The sequence below is a fragment of the Taurulus bubalis genome (assembly GCF_910589615.1).
Source record: "Taurulus bubalis genome assembly, chromosome: 12".
Lineage (NCBI taxonomy): Eukaryota > Metazoa > Chordata > Actinopteri > Perciformes > Cottidae > Taurulus > Taurulus bubalis.
The window spans coordinates 10554311-10574527 of NC_136600.1; the positions used below are offsets into that span (position 1 = coordinate 10554311).

Here is a 20217-nt window from a genome sequence, read left to right on the forward strand (position 1 = left end):
TATCCAGAAGTCAAGAAACACCGTCACAGGCTGCTCTGTTTTGTTTTGCAATGTTTATTCTCTGAGTTCACGAGGCGCTGATCCCTTATGTTTCCCTCTCTTTATTCTAAAATATCATCAGCGGTTTTCCTTCTTTCTTTGCATGTTTTGTTATCAAAACATTTCCAAGAACATGCACAGATTTTCATTTTCAATATATATCCCCTGTTGAATTCACATTTGCTGAATATGTCAAAATGTGGCAGCAAGCATCTGGCTCTAAAGTTAAACCGTTCACACTTGAAAGTACAATGTGCACTATCTTATCATAAATGTATCATAAAATCAAGTTTAAAGCGCTATAGAAACATTTTTAGATGTTGCTAGAAATTCTAACGGACAAAATTAACAGGAAGAGGGCACGCCATCTTTCTTTGGCATAACCTGATGATCAAACTGAATCCTTTGTTATTCATTCATGCCAGTTGTGTCTTCACTTACGCACCTTCTCATTGGGAGAGAGGTTGTCTTAGTTTTGTCCTAACCAGTCACTAGCGAGTGACATATCCGTCCTGTCGATGCTATTTTTCAGTTGAAACGGAAGTTGCTGTAGCGGCTGCTAGAAAAAGACAACTTAACTTTGTTCACATAGACCAAAGAAATATGGCTATTTCAGAGTACAAACAACTTCTGCAGACGAATTTATTTCACCCGAGTTTTTCGCCATTTGCAGAATCAGTGACGTCATTGTAATCACTTCCAAAAACTCTTTTCAGCAATAGAGTTTTATTTCCCACATTTATTATCTGTTTTGTTAATTTTGAGTTTGTTTTCTCGTATATTATTGTTTGGTATTTTATTCCATTTATTTATTTTTGTATTATTTTAATTGTCTGATTTTATTGGCCTCTTAAAACACCTCAGTACTGAGGTGTTTTAATCCTGGTTCACCATGTAAAGCACTTTGTTTTGAAAAGTGCTGTATAAATTAAGTTTTGGTTGATAATTTCTTCAGCTGGGGGGACAGCAATGTTCACAACAACCCGATCCACTCAGTCAGGGTTTATGTTAAAAATAACAGCACTGTAAATTAGCAATAGCACTGCAAAACATATCTGTAGTCCGTCTCTATCACTGAACAAGCTTCTGTTTCCCCTCCTCTAATTCAACTTCCTGTTTCTGCGTCATTCACTTTTCCTTCCATTCAAGTGTTTTCCAACGTCAATATGCAACGACACAAGCTGAAAACACAGCTGGAGGAAAGAAGGAAAGAAAAACTTCCCCTGAAATCCCCATACTGAACTTCCTGAAGCATGTTTGACATGCAAAAAAAAGAGGCTTTGGACTTGTGCCATTAAACAAATTAGGTTTTCAAAATAAAAGGATTTAATAGCTTCAGATGCTCAGGGTAATTGGTGTAGTGATTTTAGGGGCGCCACAGACAGGTACTGATTGCAGCTAATGCTGCACAGGGCATCGTCTGTCTTCAGGTGGAGGTGGACACTAGCTACCTTTGAAGTCTCTGCTTTCAGCCCTCGCTGTGTCTCTGAGCTCGGGGGCCCCGCTGCAGCATATCAAACGCTGCCCAAAGACAAAGCTACTTTGTGGGGATTTCTTTTTTCATGGCCGCAAAGAGAGATTGCTAATGAGGCTCCAGTCTCTGAGCTTTAGATCTGGCTTTGGGACTCTTGTCTCAGGTTTCAGCTCCCATTGCAAAAAAAGAGAGAGAGAGAGAGACTTTATCAGTCTGCTCTTGTTTCTGCAACTCAAGTAGAGCTCAAAGGGATTTTTAAACCTCTTTTTCTGGGGTTTATGGTTTCTCGGAATATATTTAAAGAGACGTCAGTGTTGAGTTTGATCTGTCTTCAAAATTGTTAGCTTTAAAAAGATGACTTTTATCAACTTTACTTTAGATCTAAATTGTTATTTTTATAGACATGTTGGAGAGGGGATGATAATGTTTCTGCTGTGAGTCAAATTGAATATTGATGAGGCTTTAAGAAGTTATAATGCTGCTCTTTTATTTATTAAAGATGGCTGCTGGTGTTTCGTTTTCCATTTTTTATTGTATTTAAGAATAAATGCATTACTATTAATTAGTGTTACCATAAGCTATCATCATTATTCATCTAAATGTAGATTTGTGGATGTAAATGTATGCATGTTTGCTGGATGAGTTTAAATGTGGAAACAAAAAACTAAAAATCTGATAGTAATCTGTTCCCCTGCAAAGGGAGACATTGTTTCTAACAGATAACTAAACAAAGGATTAAATCTGGGAGGAAATGTGTCTCTAAATGCAGACAAACTGGTTTGCAGAGTTGCTTTTAGGTGATCTGTCTCCAACAGTCAGAGCTCAAGACAAGAGCTGAGCACAATAATGTGAATACCTGAGCGATGAAACACAATCAATACACCGCTGCAGTGAATACTAGCTTTGTCCTGTTCAAACTGTTGGTTTAACTCTGAGAATCAAAAAGCCAGTCTCTTAATAAGTCTCCAGTTCTTATACAAATGAGTTCCAAGTTTGGACCAGTCAAGGTTCTTACAGCCTTGTTTTCGAAAAATGACCTTTCCAAACAATGAAACCGTATGGTCATTTACGTTTCGAGGGAAACTTATTTAGAGCCATTTAGGGCTGAGATTCGAGGGGTCGATGGGTCAACACAGGACTTTCACCCAGGATCGCTGTTTGTGTCCTGTGCGAAAAACAAAATGCAATGTTGACTTTATAAAATTGGCATAATGGGAAAAGAACTACGTATTTCAAGTCAAGGTTTGTTGCCTAAACATGAGCAAGTAGTGTTTAGATTTCTTTCAAGTTTACAACCATAATCACATCTTTAAAACTGCAACCGAGATAATATGTTCCCCTCCAAACTAATTGAGAACGCAGTTAAGCTGCATGGGAACATAATTCTGCAAACATCAACCACCATTTTAATTATTTGTCATCAGGCAAGTATTTTCGTTAGCTCCATAAGGTCGTCACGGACTCTGAAAATCAACTCAGTTTGGTCATCTATGCCAAATTGGAGACGTGACGTGTCCATGTTGGTCACTCGGTGTTATGAAGGACAGAGTTAATTACACAAGAACGATAATTGAAGATTACTCCGCTTTAACTGTCTTTTCTAAGGAGATCAGATGAATGTTCGAGGAAGACCCTTTAGCCGAGCCATAGACTCACTTATGCCGTGTTCACACCAAAACAGTTGCGAAATATTCGCGCGTCCAGATTACATGTTAAGTCAATGCACAGCCGCGTTAGGTTGCGAAAAAGCGGATTTTTCGCCGGTCGTCGCGAATATTCGCAACTCCGCTTTTTCGCCGGCGTTCAAATATTTCAACTCCAGCGAATAATTTTGCATGACGCGGAGTTGCGAAAGCCAATCAGCGTTGAGAAGCTCCGCCCGGCATCACCGCCGTTACTGAATGAAACTGCTGTGTGTGCGACTACGGATAATGTTATGAACCCAGACATGGGGCGGTTGATGTTCCGACGTGTGTGGGACTTCCTCAACAAGTATAAAGCAGAACTAGTGGTTATTTACATGGTGGATGAAGGAAATAGTAAATGTTTTCAAGACACAGAGATAAGCCCCGCGCCTTTTCCCCAGCGATGGTTGCGAAAAAACGGATTAACCACATAGAGCGAATTTTTCACCTGCGGCGCAATATAGGCGAAGTGGCGTTGCGAAAACTGTTTTGGTGTGAACACGGCAATAGTGGTCACAGTTTAATGGAGAAGCGTCCGTTTGAAAGCTGCACTACAACACTCCAGCAAGAAAACTCCAATCATCTGTCATATCAATTCATGATATTAAATGACTCCAATGTGAGAGCACATCATACTATATTTATCATACTTTGTCGATGGTATTCCCAAAGGTCTTTTTACATGTTGAGATTGTATCTACTTCAAGCAGGGAAATTAATCCCCAAAATCGGACATTCAAGGTTTAACGGAGAGTAACACGAACAAAGGAGCACTGTGGGAGAGAAAGTGATAAGAGGCTTACCGCTGGCTCAGTGACAGTGTGGGCTAATGTACAGTGAATTTACTGCCATGTGAGACAGACTAAAGAAAAGGGAGGAGGTGCAGACAGTTCTTTCTGTACTTTAACCTGATAACAATCAGTTGTTGGTGAATTGTTCCAAAGCATAGCTCTCTAAATGTACAACTGTGTAGGTACTTGGTTTAGTCACATTTTTCCATCTCACTCTCAATTGCAGAAATATGAATTACTCTGACACATATTTCTCCAAGAATGCACAGTTGCTTCCATCTTAAGGATTGGCAGTTAAGTTAAATGCATGGGTTCGCCCCCAGAAATTATCATTTTTGTAAGCTCATGTTACAGCTCTTGATGCTGCAGTGATTTTTTTTAATAGAACATTGTTTCTGATTGACTTTTGCTACACAGCCTGGTCTCTCCCAGGGGGTCAAATACCTGTCTTTTGACTAACTCCAAAGAAAAGGCAAAATTTCTGCATCAAGATACTTAACGAATCCTCATACAATAATTTGTATGATACCTTACGAAAACAGTTAAATCTTTGTCTGTGCATTTGCTCATGAAAGCCTGCAAAACTTGTCAATTTCCACTCATTACATGCAACACCGTCTTTACAAAATATACGTCGGTCAGGAAACAACTTAGTAAAGTTTAGGCAATACAACTACTTAGTTAGATTTAGGCAATACAACTACTTTATTTAGACTGAGGCAATACAACTACTTAGTTAGATTTAGACAATACAACTACTTTATTTAGACTGAGGCAATAAAACTACTTAATTAGATTTAGGCAATAAAACTACTAACCAATATGGTTTGGTACATGAGAAAATTCAAATGTCACAGATATACGCAACTATGTCAAATACGTCAAAAAAAAAAAGTGCAAATGTGCCCCGATGCAAATTTTGGAGACCTTTAGTTAAAGTCTTTAGTTAAAGTTTGCTCGCTGAGAGTTTTTAGTAGCTACGGTACTAGTTCCTAAGAACTTATGGATTCACGAATACCTTATGCAACCCAGTCCTGGTTGAAGAGAGTCCTGTTGCTGAGGGGCACCATATGTGGTGGGGGAGCCTGACTTTAATTTACTCTTGATTTATGGCTCTGAGGGCTAAGGGGACGTAACCCAGTCCACCCTGCACCCTCTTTCCACTCCCCATCCCCCAAAGGTTTTACACCGTATTGAGTTGGGAGTCTGGTTCTCATAGAAAGCCTACAACCATGATTGTTCCACTCCAAACTCGATGAACTTAAATGTTAACTTTTTGGGTCTTTTTTAAAGATAATGGCTTAATCTTGGCAACACAATCTGACACCCTGTGGGTGACAAGACGAAGTGCAGCCTCTCTACCTTCAGAGGTGAGACGCGAACCCCCCACCCCAGAGACTCTGATGCAGATAAGGACCGGCCCAGGCTCCGTAAAAACCCAATCAATCCTCTCTTATCTGCAACTTCGGATCCGCTGTGGGGGCCGAAGGTCCAGCACACCACCCTTCAAAATATCTCTAATCAGTGTAACTAGGCAGAAAACTTCAGCTTCCCAATGCTACGGGCTCCTGCGGTGAAAGGCTAGCTCTGATTGCCATGGAAATCAAGGCAGATTGGAAGCTCTGGCCAGCGAGTCAGCAGTGTTAATCATTGAGGAGCATCAATATCACCTCACCCGCCCCGTCCCTTCATCACCCCTTGCTAAAAAAGGGCCCAGTTCATTATTTAGCCGCTCCTTTCTTTGCAGTTAATGAACTCCTATATAGTTGAGACTCCTTATGTTGTGGCTGTTTAAATACCTCCGTCAGTGCTATTGCCAATATCAGGGGAGCCGTGCTGTTTACACCAAGAGGTCAGCAGCGTCTAGCTCCGTTACACCAGGACAGAGGGGGAAAACAACACACTAGCTGAGACATCAGATTAGATTACGGGTCCAATGTGATTCCAATGAGAACAATTAGATTTTGATTTAATCGATTTAATGTGAAGTAGGTCATTGAGAGCAGCTTGGTGTCCCTGAAGGTTCAAGAGGAGAGGACAGGGAATCTTCTCAAACATGAGACATGAGACTAAATCCTGGAGCTGCTCATGACCTCAAATTCAGCCCAGTTATAAATGGAGATTCAAAGCGTTTGGTTTAATACCTTCTAACTGTCTCGTACAAAAAGCAATAACAAAACTTTATTCCAAAGTCTAAAAAACCACCCTTTCTGCATGGAAAGTATTAACTTGACAGATAGTTCTTCACACATGCATGTAGAAACAAATGTATAAATGGTTTGCAGCTAAATTAAATCTTGTTTGGCACTTTAAACTGTTATGTTATGTATCAACATGTGATGAGTGAAGTCTGACACTTTAAAGACATTTTTTTTAATTTCAAATTACGTTTTTAGAGAATATCACAATATATCTCAAAACTACTAAATGTTAAGCTAATGCATGTAGAGAAAACGACGAAATTACACAGACTAGATCAGCAATTTTGGATATTTCCTTCAAAATTGCAGAAATACTAATAACTCAGCAGGCTTGTATTTCCCCAGATGTATCTAAACACAACCATGTTTAACTTTCTTTTTACTGCACACGATAAGGTTTAATATGTTATATAAGGGTTATTTATGGAAGTTACGTAACAATTTGTCTTTCGCAAAGATTTTTTTTTTTTTTAATGGTGCAAACGGATTATGTAAATCACAAGTTTGAAACTAGCGAGTAGTTATGAAGTACTTAACACATAAACAAACAAAACACATCCAAATGACTCACAGGTCAAGGCCCTTGCTATCTATGTGCTTATAAATGGTTGAATCCCACGTTTGACCTCGGCTGCATTTCATTTCTCTCCCCCTCCCGACTATACGCTATCTTGTGAGGCAGACATGCAATTAAAATATCTAAAGAGAGAAGACATGTGTACGACCTCGGTGTGAACCCAGGCAAAGACGTCTCTCTTCTGTATTGGGAATTCATTGCAGGGCTGACACTGCTAAGAGGCGTTTAGGTGAATCACAGACACTATCTGATTTGAATTTCAATTCTCATTTGGAGGAAAGAGCGTCTAGACGAAACCACTGTCCCACGTCTTGATTCACTCAAAGGCCTCTGACAAGTGTATCAACCTGCAGCAGAAGCACCGATAAACAGACTCCAGAGACATTTCAACTTAACATATTGCACTGCAGTTTATATAAAAACGTTGACACACATTTTAAATTGTCGATCTGATCATGGACATATCTTTTTGTATTCCTTTATATCCTCTTGCTTTGATCTTTCAATTCATTTGAAATCATGGAAATCCCCATTCAACTTTTTTTCCATGATGGCCTTTTATTTCCCAAAACATTTGAGGATTTCTGATCATGACATTTGCTGCGTTTCAAGCGGTCTCTTGTTGCAAATGTATTGTTCCTGCAAATTGTGTTATTTTTTATTTTTTTATGTCAAACTCAGCAAAACCACATAACATAACATAACTTGCTGTTTGCACACATCTCTGAATCAAGGATCCTAAATCTTTAAACTATTTCGGGGCCTCTCGTCTGATGAATGATGAAACTTCACCGAGCCCACAGCTCGCCATGACTTTCCCCCCATCAGTCAGTTGTGCGAACGTAGAGCTTTGGAGACCGCAGCCTAAACCCGCTGTAATCCCTCATGCCCAAACAAGACCAAAGACAGATTTCACAGGCTTGTGCCTCACAATACCCAGTCTGGAGGGGACACGGCTCTTTGTGGACCTGATTTGTGTCTGGACTGGGGGCGCTGTGGACGTTGCGGGGGTGTAACTGCGTGGCCCAAAGTTCAAGGTCAAATTGGCAGAGAGAATGAAAAAGTAATTTCCCCATCATTTTGTGCACGCATCCACGCACATACAGATATTATTTTCCTCCCCCGTCCTCGTTCCAGCTGCCGACAGTCATGCTCCTCTGAGAGGTGAAAGAGCAATCATCACCTCCAAAATGAGGCTTTCACACAGGCTGAGCTGAGGAATGTCGCCACATGAGCACTGTCGCCCGTCCATTGCAGGAAACACTGCTACAAGTGTTAATAGTCTGAATATAACAACATTTAGCTGTGCAGGTTGGTTTTGCTTGAAGGCCAAATGGTATTGTTTATCAAATTGTGGTTCCTTGTTGCTACAATTTGTAATATTTAATTATCCTGCAGACAGTGTGTCACATCTCATGCAGATTAGAGTTGACAATGTCTTTGACACAAACTTACTATCTGTCTCTGAAAGTGTATTAAAGTGCCAGTGCAAAAATGTATCTTTACAGCTGAAAGTTGTAGTGCTGACTCTTGCAACTCAAATCCAAAACCTTGTGAACAGAAACATAAACTGGGCATTGCAGACAAAAAATAAGCATGATTGGGACCGGAAAGGGCGTGACTTTGTCTCTCTATAAACTCGGTGCTAACGCTGTGTGTGATGATTCCCTGTCCACCAGGTGTGCATTAGCTGGATACTTTAAGTCAAACGTGATGCTTTCAAAACAGATGCCGATGTTCTCAAGTTAGTTTTTTTGTGGCCTAAACCTAACAACACATACCAGACTCTGGTATGTGTTTCTCCCTGTGACTGTTGTGCAGGAGAAATACATTATATTTCCTACTATGAATGCCTTGGAGGATATTTGAACAATGGCTGTTGCCTGTGAAGGCCATCTTTCCACCCAACCTTTGAGTTTGGACCTTCAGAACAACGATAAAGACTTATCGCAAATTGAACGAACAAGTTTGTTTCAAATTTACTGAAAGTATCAATAGGAAAATTCTGCCATCAAATGTAACACTTTTAAGTTTCTTTAAATATTCATCATTTTCTTTTCCTTAGTTGTTGAAATCCACATAACCCGGCATAAACTGTCTTCACAGTTAAATGGCACTTTTAAATGGCGATTTGCCCGTTACTCCTATTATTTTTATAAACAGCGGCGAAGAACATCATGGAGCAAATGCCAGAAGTTTAGTTTTCATAAAAACTAAATGATGACTGGTGTGTTAACTGCATGTCACGTTTATCAGAGCCCACAAGGCCAAATTGGCTCCTAAATTACCATCAATGCAACATTTAAAAGGCTATTTTTAAAATGGAGTCTGGCGCAGTGCTCTCTCCACTTAAAAAAAACAAACGTGGCTTAATTACATCACTTCCAGCGAACTTCATGCCGATAATTGAGGGCAAAACAGAATCACCTATCAGGCTATAACAACTCAGAAACACTGAATCCGTCAACGCGTTAGCATGTTGTTCAAGGCCGAACCGGTTTGTAAGCGACAACGTTATCTCTCCTCTGCTCCCCGAGCGAAGAGACTAAACAGTGGCGATGTCTGGTGGTGTTCGATCTATAATTCTTGCTCCTTCCCAACTCTGGCTGCTGAAAGTAGTCTCGGAGATAATGAGTTTATTGCGTTTGGGGAGATTTTCATGAAGCAGCGGCACTAATCATTTAGCATGCGCTGCTGTGTGAAGCGGAAACACTGGAGTCACAGAAGTGCAGAAAGAGCTCTGCAGCAGGATACCAATGATCTTACACGATTTATATCGTCGTATGGCACAATCCTAAATTTGAATGTTTCAAAATTATAAAGTACTTATGAGTTAATGTACTCCACAACTGAGTGCTAGTCTTTCATATAATCCTGGGTCGCGTATTTGGAAAAGCAGATTAGTTAGTACTTTTAGTGGGAAATACGGTTGTTCATTTTCACATACACTCTATTTGTATGGCCAGAATATGAAATCAGTGATTGAAAAATATCCCATCTCACAACACTAGCAGCTGATGAAGGATCAGTATTCAGGTGAGGGGAAAACAGAAACGTCTGTCGGCTTTTTGTCTGTGTTCGTGTTGCCACGGCTCACTCTCTGTCTCCATGGAACCTGAGGGACTAATGAAACCAGCTTCTCTTCCCCGCACCAAAGAAAACAGAAGAGCACTTCTCTAGCTCCTCAAACAGCGTCTCCCTCCCCCTCGTCCCCTCCCCTCCTTCCCTTGCAGGTGGCCCCGTTCGCTACTTTGAGCTAGGCTGCAGGGAGGAATTCACATGTAAATAGGCCACTCGCTCTCAATAGACTCGGGGAAGAAAAATGAATCTCGTCATGATAACCTTGCATAGTAAACAGGCCAGGAGTGTGCATAAATTGCGAGGTCTTCTTTTTAAGGTACACAATGGGATTAATCTACAAACTCAGCAGAATAGGAGAACCCTCTGGAGGTGGATTTATGGGAAAGTGAAGTCGTGCAGTTTGACACAACATTACTGTGTCGGGGCCATGCAGTAAAAAGAGCTTCATGGTGTGCTTAAAAAGAAAAAAAAATGCCTCCCTTTACGCCAGAACATGCCTTTAGCCTTCTCAAGGAAGATTTCAGATTTCCGAGAATTCGTGCGTCTGAGCATGCATGTGACAGTGTAGCCCTGGGTTCAAGGACAAGAAAAGTAACTTACATGTTGCCTCGTACATACAAACCCACATGCATGCACATGCATGTTCAGTTTCCCTTTCATCTTGTACTTATTTTGACCTCAGCTGAAGATCTTTTACATGTCACTGTAGTCCCACCTTTTTTCTTTGCTCAATGTAATTTCTCATTGTGATCCTTCGATGAAAATAGACTTATTTCAGCTACAACTACAGCTCTAGCTTTGACACCTCTGTGGCTAAATCTCTTATATATTGTTTTTGATTGTGAACACAAAGGTATTTATCTTTGTTGAAAAGGAGTCCAGTGCAATCCTGATGCTCATCTATCTTTAAATATGGACAGATTTAGGCTGTCAAATGCCTTGTCTGGGTAAGGTTTATGGGAACAAAGGATGCTTTGGCTACTTGTGAGACGTGGATATCAACATTCTTTGGCGCCTACTTCACAATTAGTCGCAGTTCCCACATTACATCAGAGCAGATTGGCTTTCTAACTCCTGGCAGACGTAAAAAATACTATATAACAAGGTATTCCCTGTTAGAGTAAGAGTCTGACCTGCTGTCTCCACACACCCACAGCTTGCATCAAGTTTTTGCCTTTGAAATCCAATCTTATGTAGAATAAGAATGTTAGCATGTATTCATACTGGTGTGACTTTGGCTGAAAAGGGTGCTTGAGCATGTATTGAAGGAGTGCCTTGAGTTGTTATTTTGTGCATCCAGGGTTCAGTCAGTATAACATCAAAGGCATGTATGAACATGAGATTCTTCTGGTTGAGTCACCAAAACATGTTAGAAAAAATATCATCGTTCCTTGATTAAAAAGTCAAAAGCACTTGACAAGCCTTTGCCCTTAAAGGGCAAGTCCATCTGCGTTCTTTTCTGTTTTTTTTTCTCCCCCAAATGGAAACGCGAACTCAGCCGTTAGCAAAACGCAGTGTCGGGCCCATCAATAAGGTTATGAATAATTTTCTAGCACTAGCCGAGTCAAAGTTAGCTGTGCTAAGATTGGAAATAACTCAAAGGGTTAGTTCGGATTTTCAGAGTCTGGTGGCTTTGAAGAGAACGATATAACTTCTTCGGTAAGGACTGTAGAAAAACGTATTTTAGCCATCTAAAAAAAAAAAAAAGTGTCCACTCTATGGAGAATATTATCACCGTTTACCTCGCCATCAAACAGCCTTTTTAGAAGAGGAACTGAAACCGTTATAACAACTTCAATTCCTCATAGCCGCCAGACTCCATTCATAAAAACTTTAATTTTACTCTGCAGCAACAGGAGCTGCTGGTCAGTCAGTTTGTTTGTTTGTGTTCTTGTGCGACTTCGGGATCCGAACTAACGTGGCCTCAAAAACAGTCCCCTCGGCTTCTCCTCACTGGGCACATAATATCCTGATGATGGATGAGGATATAATGTTATGTAAATACATGTTGAACTTCATCCTGCAGAAACCTACGTCCGGTCATGTGAGGAAAGGTTTTGAGAATGGCTTGGGGAGAAAACAGCATTTTGATGCAAAAACATATAGCACGTACTTTGACCAAATCTGTTGTTCAAATTCAAATACATAAGGAACACCACTGGGGAAGCTACAGAGTGATGTAAACCTTAAAAAAATAAATAATGGACTCCCCTTTAAACACAGAAGTCAACTACGACTCCATATAAGCATTTCAGAAAGAAACATCCAGTTAAAAAACTTAAAACCCCCGCAATTGGAGGCTTGACGTTATGGATTGTGTCAATGTTAATTGGATTCAGCCACTCTGCTGTGGGATTTGTTTATCCTCATCTGCAACAACACTACATTTGCAACATATTGTAAGGCAACAGTGGCTGAGGCTCATGGGTATTGTAGTATTTCCAGCCATATGGCAAACACAGTTTCTTATAATTTAAGATTAAACAATTGAGACGAATAGAAAAATAACATGAAAATAGTGCATCTTAAAGTGAGACTGCGTGATAACGTGTGTGCCTTCAGTAGGCCGAGAGTGTTTTCAAGGGCGCGTCTGTGTGGACGATCACGGAGGATATCATTCAACGAAAACTCTTGACGTGGGAATTTACAGGCAGGGAGAAATCTTCCGGGAACCAGTGGCTCCTCTCATCTCTGTCAAATGGTGTGGAGGAACGTCACTGCTCCACATGTGTTCTCTTCAAACACACACACAAACACACAAGGTAGAACATTTTGTACAGTATTTGGCTGCACGCCGCCCTAAAACCTGGAAAACAACTGCCAAACTTGGTCGTGCCTGAGGCGCAGCACACTGTAATAGCAGTAATGGAAAGGAATTCCTGCATGGATGAGCTCCTCCAAATAAGACATGGAGGACACCGCGGCGGGGCTTTTACTTCATGTCGGCTAGAGCGCTTTTGTGCCAAGCGCTCCAATCCAAGGTTAGCGGGTTAATGCATGGCCCCTGGACACGAGATTTATTCGCCCGAATCCACCTTTCACTGAGGACTCTGCAAGAACGAGGCTGAAAGGCTGGGAAAGAGGATTGGACACGAGGGAGCACTCTCTCTCTGCATGCGAGAAAAGTGATTATGTGACCCAGGGAAGTGATTTCGGTGGCTTTAGCCTCTCCTTGTGGTTTTAGACATATTAAAATGAGTCTGCGAGAAACAGGTAACATGCTTTTTGATTTACAGAGTCAATAACCAACAGGAAATCCCCCCGGTGAGTGCCTCAGCAGATCAAAAGACATGGCCCGAAGTACAAACAAGGCCAAGCAGGAAATTACATATTAATTGATGTACACACACAGGCAGAAAGCTGACGTGGCTTTCTGAGAAAAAGGAAGTAGACTCTGGAAAAGGGTGAATGTGCCTTTGGCCTTTGAGTTTCCTTCCTTGGAAAACAAAAAAAAACACGATCCATCATCTGACAAAAAAAGATAGGAAAAGGCATTCTGGGAATCAATAATCTGTGTTTGAATATCTAGCCAGGACACGTTGGTGTCATCTTCCTCACTCTCTTGCCATATGTTTATGTTTTTTCATCAAAAAAGTCGTAAAAAAATCCACAAAACATTCAGTTCAATTCTGCGGGAGCTCTCCAAAGTCATACAAATGTGGGAAAATGAATGCTAATGACGTGCATTTTTCTATTTTCAAACGCAACAGACACAGCCTCCCTCCCCCCCGAGACACGGCATCAAAACCCCACATCAAGGTCACAATTATCACATCTAACTGGAGCGGATATTTATACGGCTAGAGGAGCACGTTCAGCGATTCAGCCCTGCGAGCAGTGCAACTCGGCATCACATACTTATTTTAGAAAGCCAGCTGCTGCACTGGGCAGTCGGACTTTACAGTCATTAATTGTTTCAAAAGGAATGGGAGGGCAAATGGCGTTAGCACACTGGGCTGCATACCCAACCAGCTCAGTCCAGAAATACTCAGTGAGGCCTGTTGCACTGGATCCGGCCTCCAGACTGCCCTGACAACATTTTCAAGACCTGATGACGGCCTGTCTGCACCGCATCAGTGCATCTCTTAACCCTATAAGAGATGCAGCAGCCGAGAGCAGAAAGGTGTTTTTTTTTTACACTGCAGAGTGCTTTGGTATTTTTCGTGTTAGTCTTCATTGATGTCCACCAGCTTTGCCTTTTTAATGTGTACAATGCCGATGCTGCGTGTCATCAGCTCAATAGACGGCCATGCAAATGATGCAACTCGACGTGTTTACTTCGTGAGAAATGAAAGCCACAATTTGATAAAGGCATGTCACAGTTTCCATTACAAACAAGTCAGCGCTCCTCAACTGCACACAATCATTTAAAATGGACCTTCAGGTTCAGGGCGTGTTCTTGTGTCAACACAATCATTGTGCAAGTTGCCATGAAATGAAACGAAGGACATTTTCAAAGTGATAATTAGAGCAAAGGTTAACTGAGCAAAGAATGCGTTTTTTTTTTTTTTTTAACCCCTTATTTCACATTTACATGCGACAGAACAACTGATTCTATTATCAATTATTATAGATAGAGTTTATCAGCAGCTCCACTGGGGGAACTGGCGGTTAAGTGCCTTGTTAAAAGACAAATTGACAGATGTTTTCACAGAATTGCTCGTTTTGTCGCTCTCTACGGACCCTCAACCAGCCCCTCAACCAGCCCCTCAAAGCGCCAGTCGGCAAACACCCAAATTAATTGAAGGTTATAATCATGAACATCTTTTGAGAAAATACAAAGTGGACATAATAACACCCTCCAAACCACTGTTGGCATTGCTCTAAATATGTTTTATTAAGCAAAACACAATTCATAACCTGTCTCATGACAATGTGGCCAATGTGGACCAACTACAGTAGCATCTGTTGTATTTAGCTTAAACAAGTCTGTAAAATCCAACACAAAATGCGCTATTTAAAAACTTTAAACTTCATACGAAGAGATACTCTAAAGTGCTTTTAAAAAAAGTATATGTATACACATAAATCATATATATATATATATATATATATATATATCTAAAAAAGACAGCAAGCAAATTGATAATGCATGATAATACTTTTCTTTCACAGAGAAAGTCCAGTGTAAAAAATTAACGATATATAACAACGTATGAAACAGTAAAGTTGAAACGGATGTATATATTTTGTTGCTCCTCTGGTGTAACAACGTTCAATCATTTACCAAATAAACCTTCAACTAGTTTTCTTAATTTTTTTTGGTAATGATGTTTGGAACAGCCACTCATGAAACATCCTTAACTTCCATCACCCTTCCAGACCCCAAACCCTCAGTGCTTTTTAATCCATACGAACTCCTTATAGCAGAACCACACATGTCTGAAACCTTCTCATCTTCATACTGCATTCCTTTAAGCGTCACTTCCTGATCAACAGCATCACCACAAGACCAAGAACTTTTGGACTGATAAAACTCAGTGTTTTCAATCTGGACCTGCAGTGGATACGTCTGCATCCACCCAGGAGAAAATCCTTTTGTTTCCTTCACATATAACAGCCGGCGAGTCTTTATCGCCACGAGTTTATCTCTTTTTTCTCTGCTGCCGCAGCGCCTTTCTCCTTTTCAGGATCATGTCATGGAGTCTGTCCAGGCCATCCCTGAGTCCATCTCCTATGATGGCGCAGGTTGGCTGCAGGTGCCAGGGAGTTGCGGGACCCAGTTCTTTTAGCGCCAGCAATTTCTCAATCTCTGCCAGTCCCAGAGAGTTTCTCAAGTCCTGCTTGTTGGCTACCACCAGCAGGGGCACCCCTTGGTTTTCAGAGGTCTTGGCTATCTTGTGGAGCTCCGTCTTGGCTTCCTCCATGCGCTCCGCGTCTACAGAGTCCACCACGAAGATGATGCCGTCCGTGCATCGCGTGTACGACTTCCACAGCGGACGCAGCTTCTCCTGGCCGCCTACGTCCCAGAAGTGGAACGTCACGGTCCGGTGGCCGCCCAGGGACACTTTGACCTTCTCCGCGTTGAAGCCTCGGGTGGGCACCGTATTCACAAACTCATTGAACTGCAGTCTGTACAGAACGGTGGTCTTCCCCGCGGAGTCCAGGCCGAGGATGGCGATGTGAAACGACTGGAAGAACGGGACGTTCGAGAGGAAGCCGGGTTGTTCAGATAATCCATTCCCCATCTTTCCTCATGAGGAAGGATTGGCGGTTTGGGAGATGCGATCTGATTTCAGTCGGGCAATAATCCTCAGAGCTGCTGATATTCCAAAACGACTGCAGCGATGACCTGAAAGCAAACGGCGAGTGTTACTGTGGCTCAAACACAGTTTAAAAAAACACAATTAAAATAAAACAATGTAACTTTGACCGAACAGCCACAAGTGGCAATTACCGGATAACAGATGATAGTTTCCTGATAATTTGCCTACATCCTCTTGAGTCTGTTGCTTTAAAGACATGATTATTGGGACAACACAAGTAGAGTTACACAACAGCATATATCTAAAGTTTGACAACACCATAAACTGACAGTCAACTCCAAGTGCTTTTTCGTTGGAGAAAGATTGTATTACGTTTTCTTTGAAAAGAACAGTCTCTCTTTAAAGCTGCACCTATCAATAGTTTTTCAAATCACTATGTGTAACGTGTCTCTTTCATATAATCTGCAACGCTACGTGAGGTTGAAATCAGCAGGCAAAATAAAAGTATCTTTGACAGAATATGTTGATTGTGAAAGAGTAGTCAGCCTTTTAGGGTTGTTTACTTTAGCTATCGGACGATTTTCACACGCAACAGTTTTTCTTTGAGGAATGAGCATTAGTGTTGGCGATGACCAAAACATACAGTATTTAATACAGTAGGGAGTATTCCTTTTTTCAAGTCACTCAAAGTCAAAGTCCACAGTAGTGCGTCACTACAAAACATCCTTTATGACCATATAATATATCTAGTGTGATATCACAATGCCATTATATATCCCAGCTGTAAAAGAACCAACGCGTTATCCAATGTACCATGATATAACATGCACTTTCATTCCAAACTTAAAGTTACACAATGAGGAGCTTAAAGCCACCTTAAATCCAAAATACTGTTTCTCAGCCACCATATTGTTCCAAGTTTAATGAATTCCTGTCACAGGGTGTCAGCTAACATTCATACAGGGGCCTGTCTTCTATTCTGCAGTGTTTTACAGTAATTTTTTTAATAGTATTACATCCCTAACTGTGATAAATTACAATTTAGTTTACTCACCAATGGCTCAGTATTTAATCTGGATGTTACATTGCACTAAATGTACAGAGGCAGGTGCATTTTTTTATGACTAGTCCAAAATGTGTCTACATACCAGTCTGAGCCATCTGTAGAGAAAACATGCTACCTATTCGTCTCTGAATACACACACAAACACGGTCCTCTCCTGCGTCTAAACAGCATTAAATGCAACTCACGGTGTATTTCCACCTCGTGTGTCGCAACGACGACCGAAAAATCCTTCCTCAGAAGCGGAGACACCCTGCCTGTCTGTCTGTCCTCGGAGTCCCAGTGTGGCTCTCCCCGCTGATGACACTGCTGTCAGTCTGGATCAACGCCCACACGAACACTGCGGACGCGGGGTGATTGGCGCGTGCACTACGTTTCCTGCCAGCCGATTGGCCGAGACGGCTGTCCGTCACGCCGCCTTGCCCGGGAACCAGGATCACCTGTTGCTCCGTCACACCGTTTTTTTTTTTATTTATTTAACTTTTGCCATCAATAATTTATCGTTAAACAGATAGTAAGCAAGCCGATGTGTTTTAAATACGTTTTCGTAAAAAGAAAAAGGTAAATTTCATTTAAAAGTTGCGTAGTGTAAAATGTCTTGAGATTTCACTTTTTACGTGTTGTTGACCGTTGATAAGAAATGTGTCGTAGCACCAAGTTTTGACCAAATGTCGTTCATTGTGTCGTCCACATTACACTTCAGCACGCCTGCCAATCGGTCAACAATCGTGAGGCTTCCATATTGTGACTATAGTATTTTGTAGCCACATTAAACCACACACGGACATTCCTATGGCGTTAAAAAGATAAAACACACACCGCCATGGAATGCGCGTGGACAGGCTAGCGCTCGCGCTGCAACCGTTGTGACGGCTAAACCCTTGGAAACCGTTAAAGGAGAAATGTTAACATACCGTGGATTCAGCTCGGCGAGTCGGCGTGATTTCCCTTTTCTGCCCGTTTGTGTGTGGGCCTGTGTGCGTGTAGCGGGGGAGAAAGGGGTCGGTGTGTGTGTGCAGAGCAGCGCCGCCCCATTCATCCTCGCATTTTAGCTGGTTTGAAACGATTGGCCGGAGAGGCAGGAAGAGCACCACGCTCTCTGCAGCTCATTACAGCCCACTCTGACCCGCCATGCATGAAGGATAACAAACACCAGCCTGGCAGACATAAACTGTCTTTGTTTCTTATCTTTTATGGGTCACAACCGTTTGGGTTGTTTTTGTTTACGATAACAGTTAAACATAAACATACTAGTAAAAACAAGGAAGAGGTTATCACTATACAGTGTAGATATACTGCTTTTACAATGGCCTTACACTCCAAATTTTACTTAAAAGTTTCAAAATATTCACATCAAAATATACTTAAAAAAAGTTCTCATTATGCATGTTGGCCCCAGAAAAAGAAGAATATTGTTGAATTTGAATTATAGATGCTTTAATATGTAAATTGATTCAATATGTCAGCCATTATAGGTGGGGCTTGTTTTGTTTCTGTACTGCCAGGTAGCGATGGATCAATACAGTTGTCTTTGTTCATAATAATACATAATGATTGATTTGTTAAATACGATTTGTATTATTGATGCAAATCGGCAAAGTAATAGTAAGTAGTTTCCCTCCGAGTTGTGGTGGTGTGTAGAAGTATAAAGTGGCAGTAAATGGAAATACAAGTATCTCAATACTGCACTGTATTGAGTACTGTAAGTACAGTTCTTGAGTAAATGTAATTAGTTACTTTCCACCTCTGCAAATACTAGAAATACTCCATTACAAGTAAAAGTCCTAAATTCAAAATATTACGTATGTAAAAAAATACAGAAGTATTATTGGCAAAATGTACTTTCCGTATTAGAAGTATAAACTAACATTAATAATTTGAGATAGTTTGTATGTTATAGTTCGCCAATGTGGAGCCAATTTCAGATACTTTGTATACTACTGTCTAGATAAGGATACTGCATCATATATATATATATATATATATATATATATATATATATATATATATATATATATAAGCATATCATTTGTTTTTATATGCAAAAAAAGTAACTGCAAGTGTAGAATAATTGTAGCAGAGTAAAAAGTACAATATTTGCCTCTGAAATATAAGGGATTAGAAGTTACACAAATATATAAAACGCAACAACAACAAAACGGCACGAACAGTGATACAATAAAATGACCATGAAAGTAAATCTATAATACAAACAAAAAGGGTAGGCCTGCGCTAAATTCTTATTGCTTACTTTTAAGTGGGATTTATTTTACAGACTTAAATTAAAACGATTGTTTTCCCATAGATTTCTTTATTAACTCTTCTTTCGTCCTTGTTTTCCCTGTATAGATGCTTCACAGCTGCCATGCCACTTCAGAGAACAACAACACCACTTGTGAGTAGCATCTCTATTAACCATGCATGAGATGGAAGCTTTCATTCATTACATTGTTTGGTATAGCGCAAAAGATCACATGGGATTAAAATAAGTAAAACACGTGTCGGCCTGCGGGGGTCATGTGGTTTGATGCGGCGACTGATATTCTTTTCATTTTATATTTAGTCTGCGAGTTATGCACGTCGTCACAGATGACTCGTTGAATACATGTGTGCAGCTATTTCAGATATGCTTCGAAACACGTGCAGGGTTCACATGTTTATAATTCTTGAGGTATGGAATGAGCAGCTGTCAGCGGACCAGTGATGCGGTGCGACGACCTTCATGACCCCGCGGTCTTCCGCCATCGTCTGAATATGTCACTTCTATTTAGTCTATTTCACAACTTCACACCTTTTGTTACCATACCACTCAACGTTAACACACTGTAACTTCTACAGTAGAGACAATGTTCACATACTGTGTATATATTTCATTTAAACTGGATTGAAAGTAACCCATACCTTTTCCTACAAGATAGTAAAAAAAACACATGCAGATCAAATAAAAAAAAAAATATGCATCCGGAAGTAGCTTTTAGTTCATATTTTGTTGATCTGAAATTTAGTAAATTGTCTAAAACATGCATTATTATTAACATGGGCTTTAAACAAATAATATATATATATATATATATATATATATATATATATATATATATAT

At 40.6% G+C, this 20217-nt stretch overlaps 1 protein-coding gene across 1 annotated transcript; it reads right to left on the reverse strand.

The window, feature by feature from the left end:
* Positions 1 to 14715: 14715 nt before the first annotated feature.
* On the reverse strand, positions 14716 to 18057 carry arl4aa (ADP-ribosylation factor-like 4aa). The gene is made up of 3 exons (XM_079228145.1): positions 18032 to 18057; positions 17306 to 17557; positions 14716 to 16140 (listed from the first exon to the last, which is right to left on the reverse strand). Exon 3 carries the CDS (start codon positions 16034 to 16036, stop codon positions 15434 to 15436), a length of 603 nt encoding a protein of 200 aa, XP_079084271.1. The 5' UTR covers positions 16037 to 16140; positions 17306 to 17557; positions 18032 to 18057; the 3' UTR covers positions 14716 to 15433.
* Positions 18058 to 20217: the final 2160 nt, after the last annotated feature.

Coding starts and splice junctions, on each gene's coding strand:
- arl4aa (XM_079228145.1), bottom strand. CDS start 16,036: ATGGGGAATGGATTATCTGAACAACCCGGCTTCCTCTCGAACGTCCCG.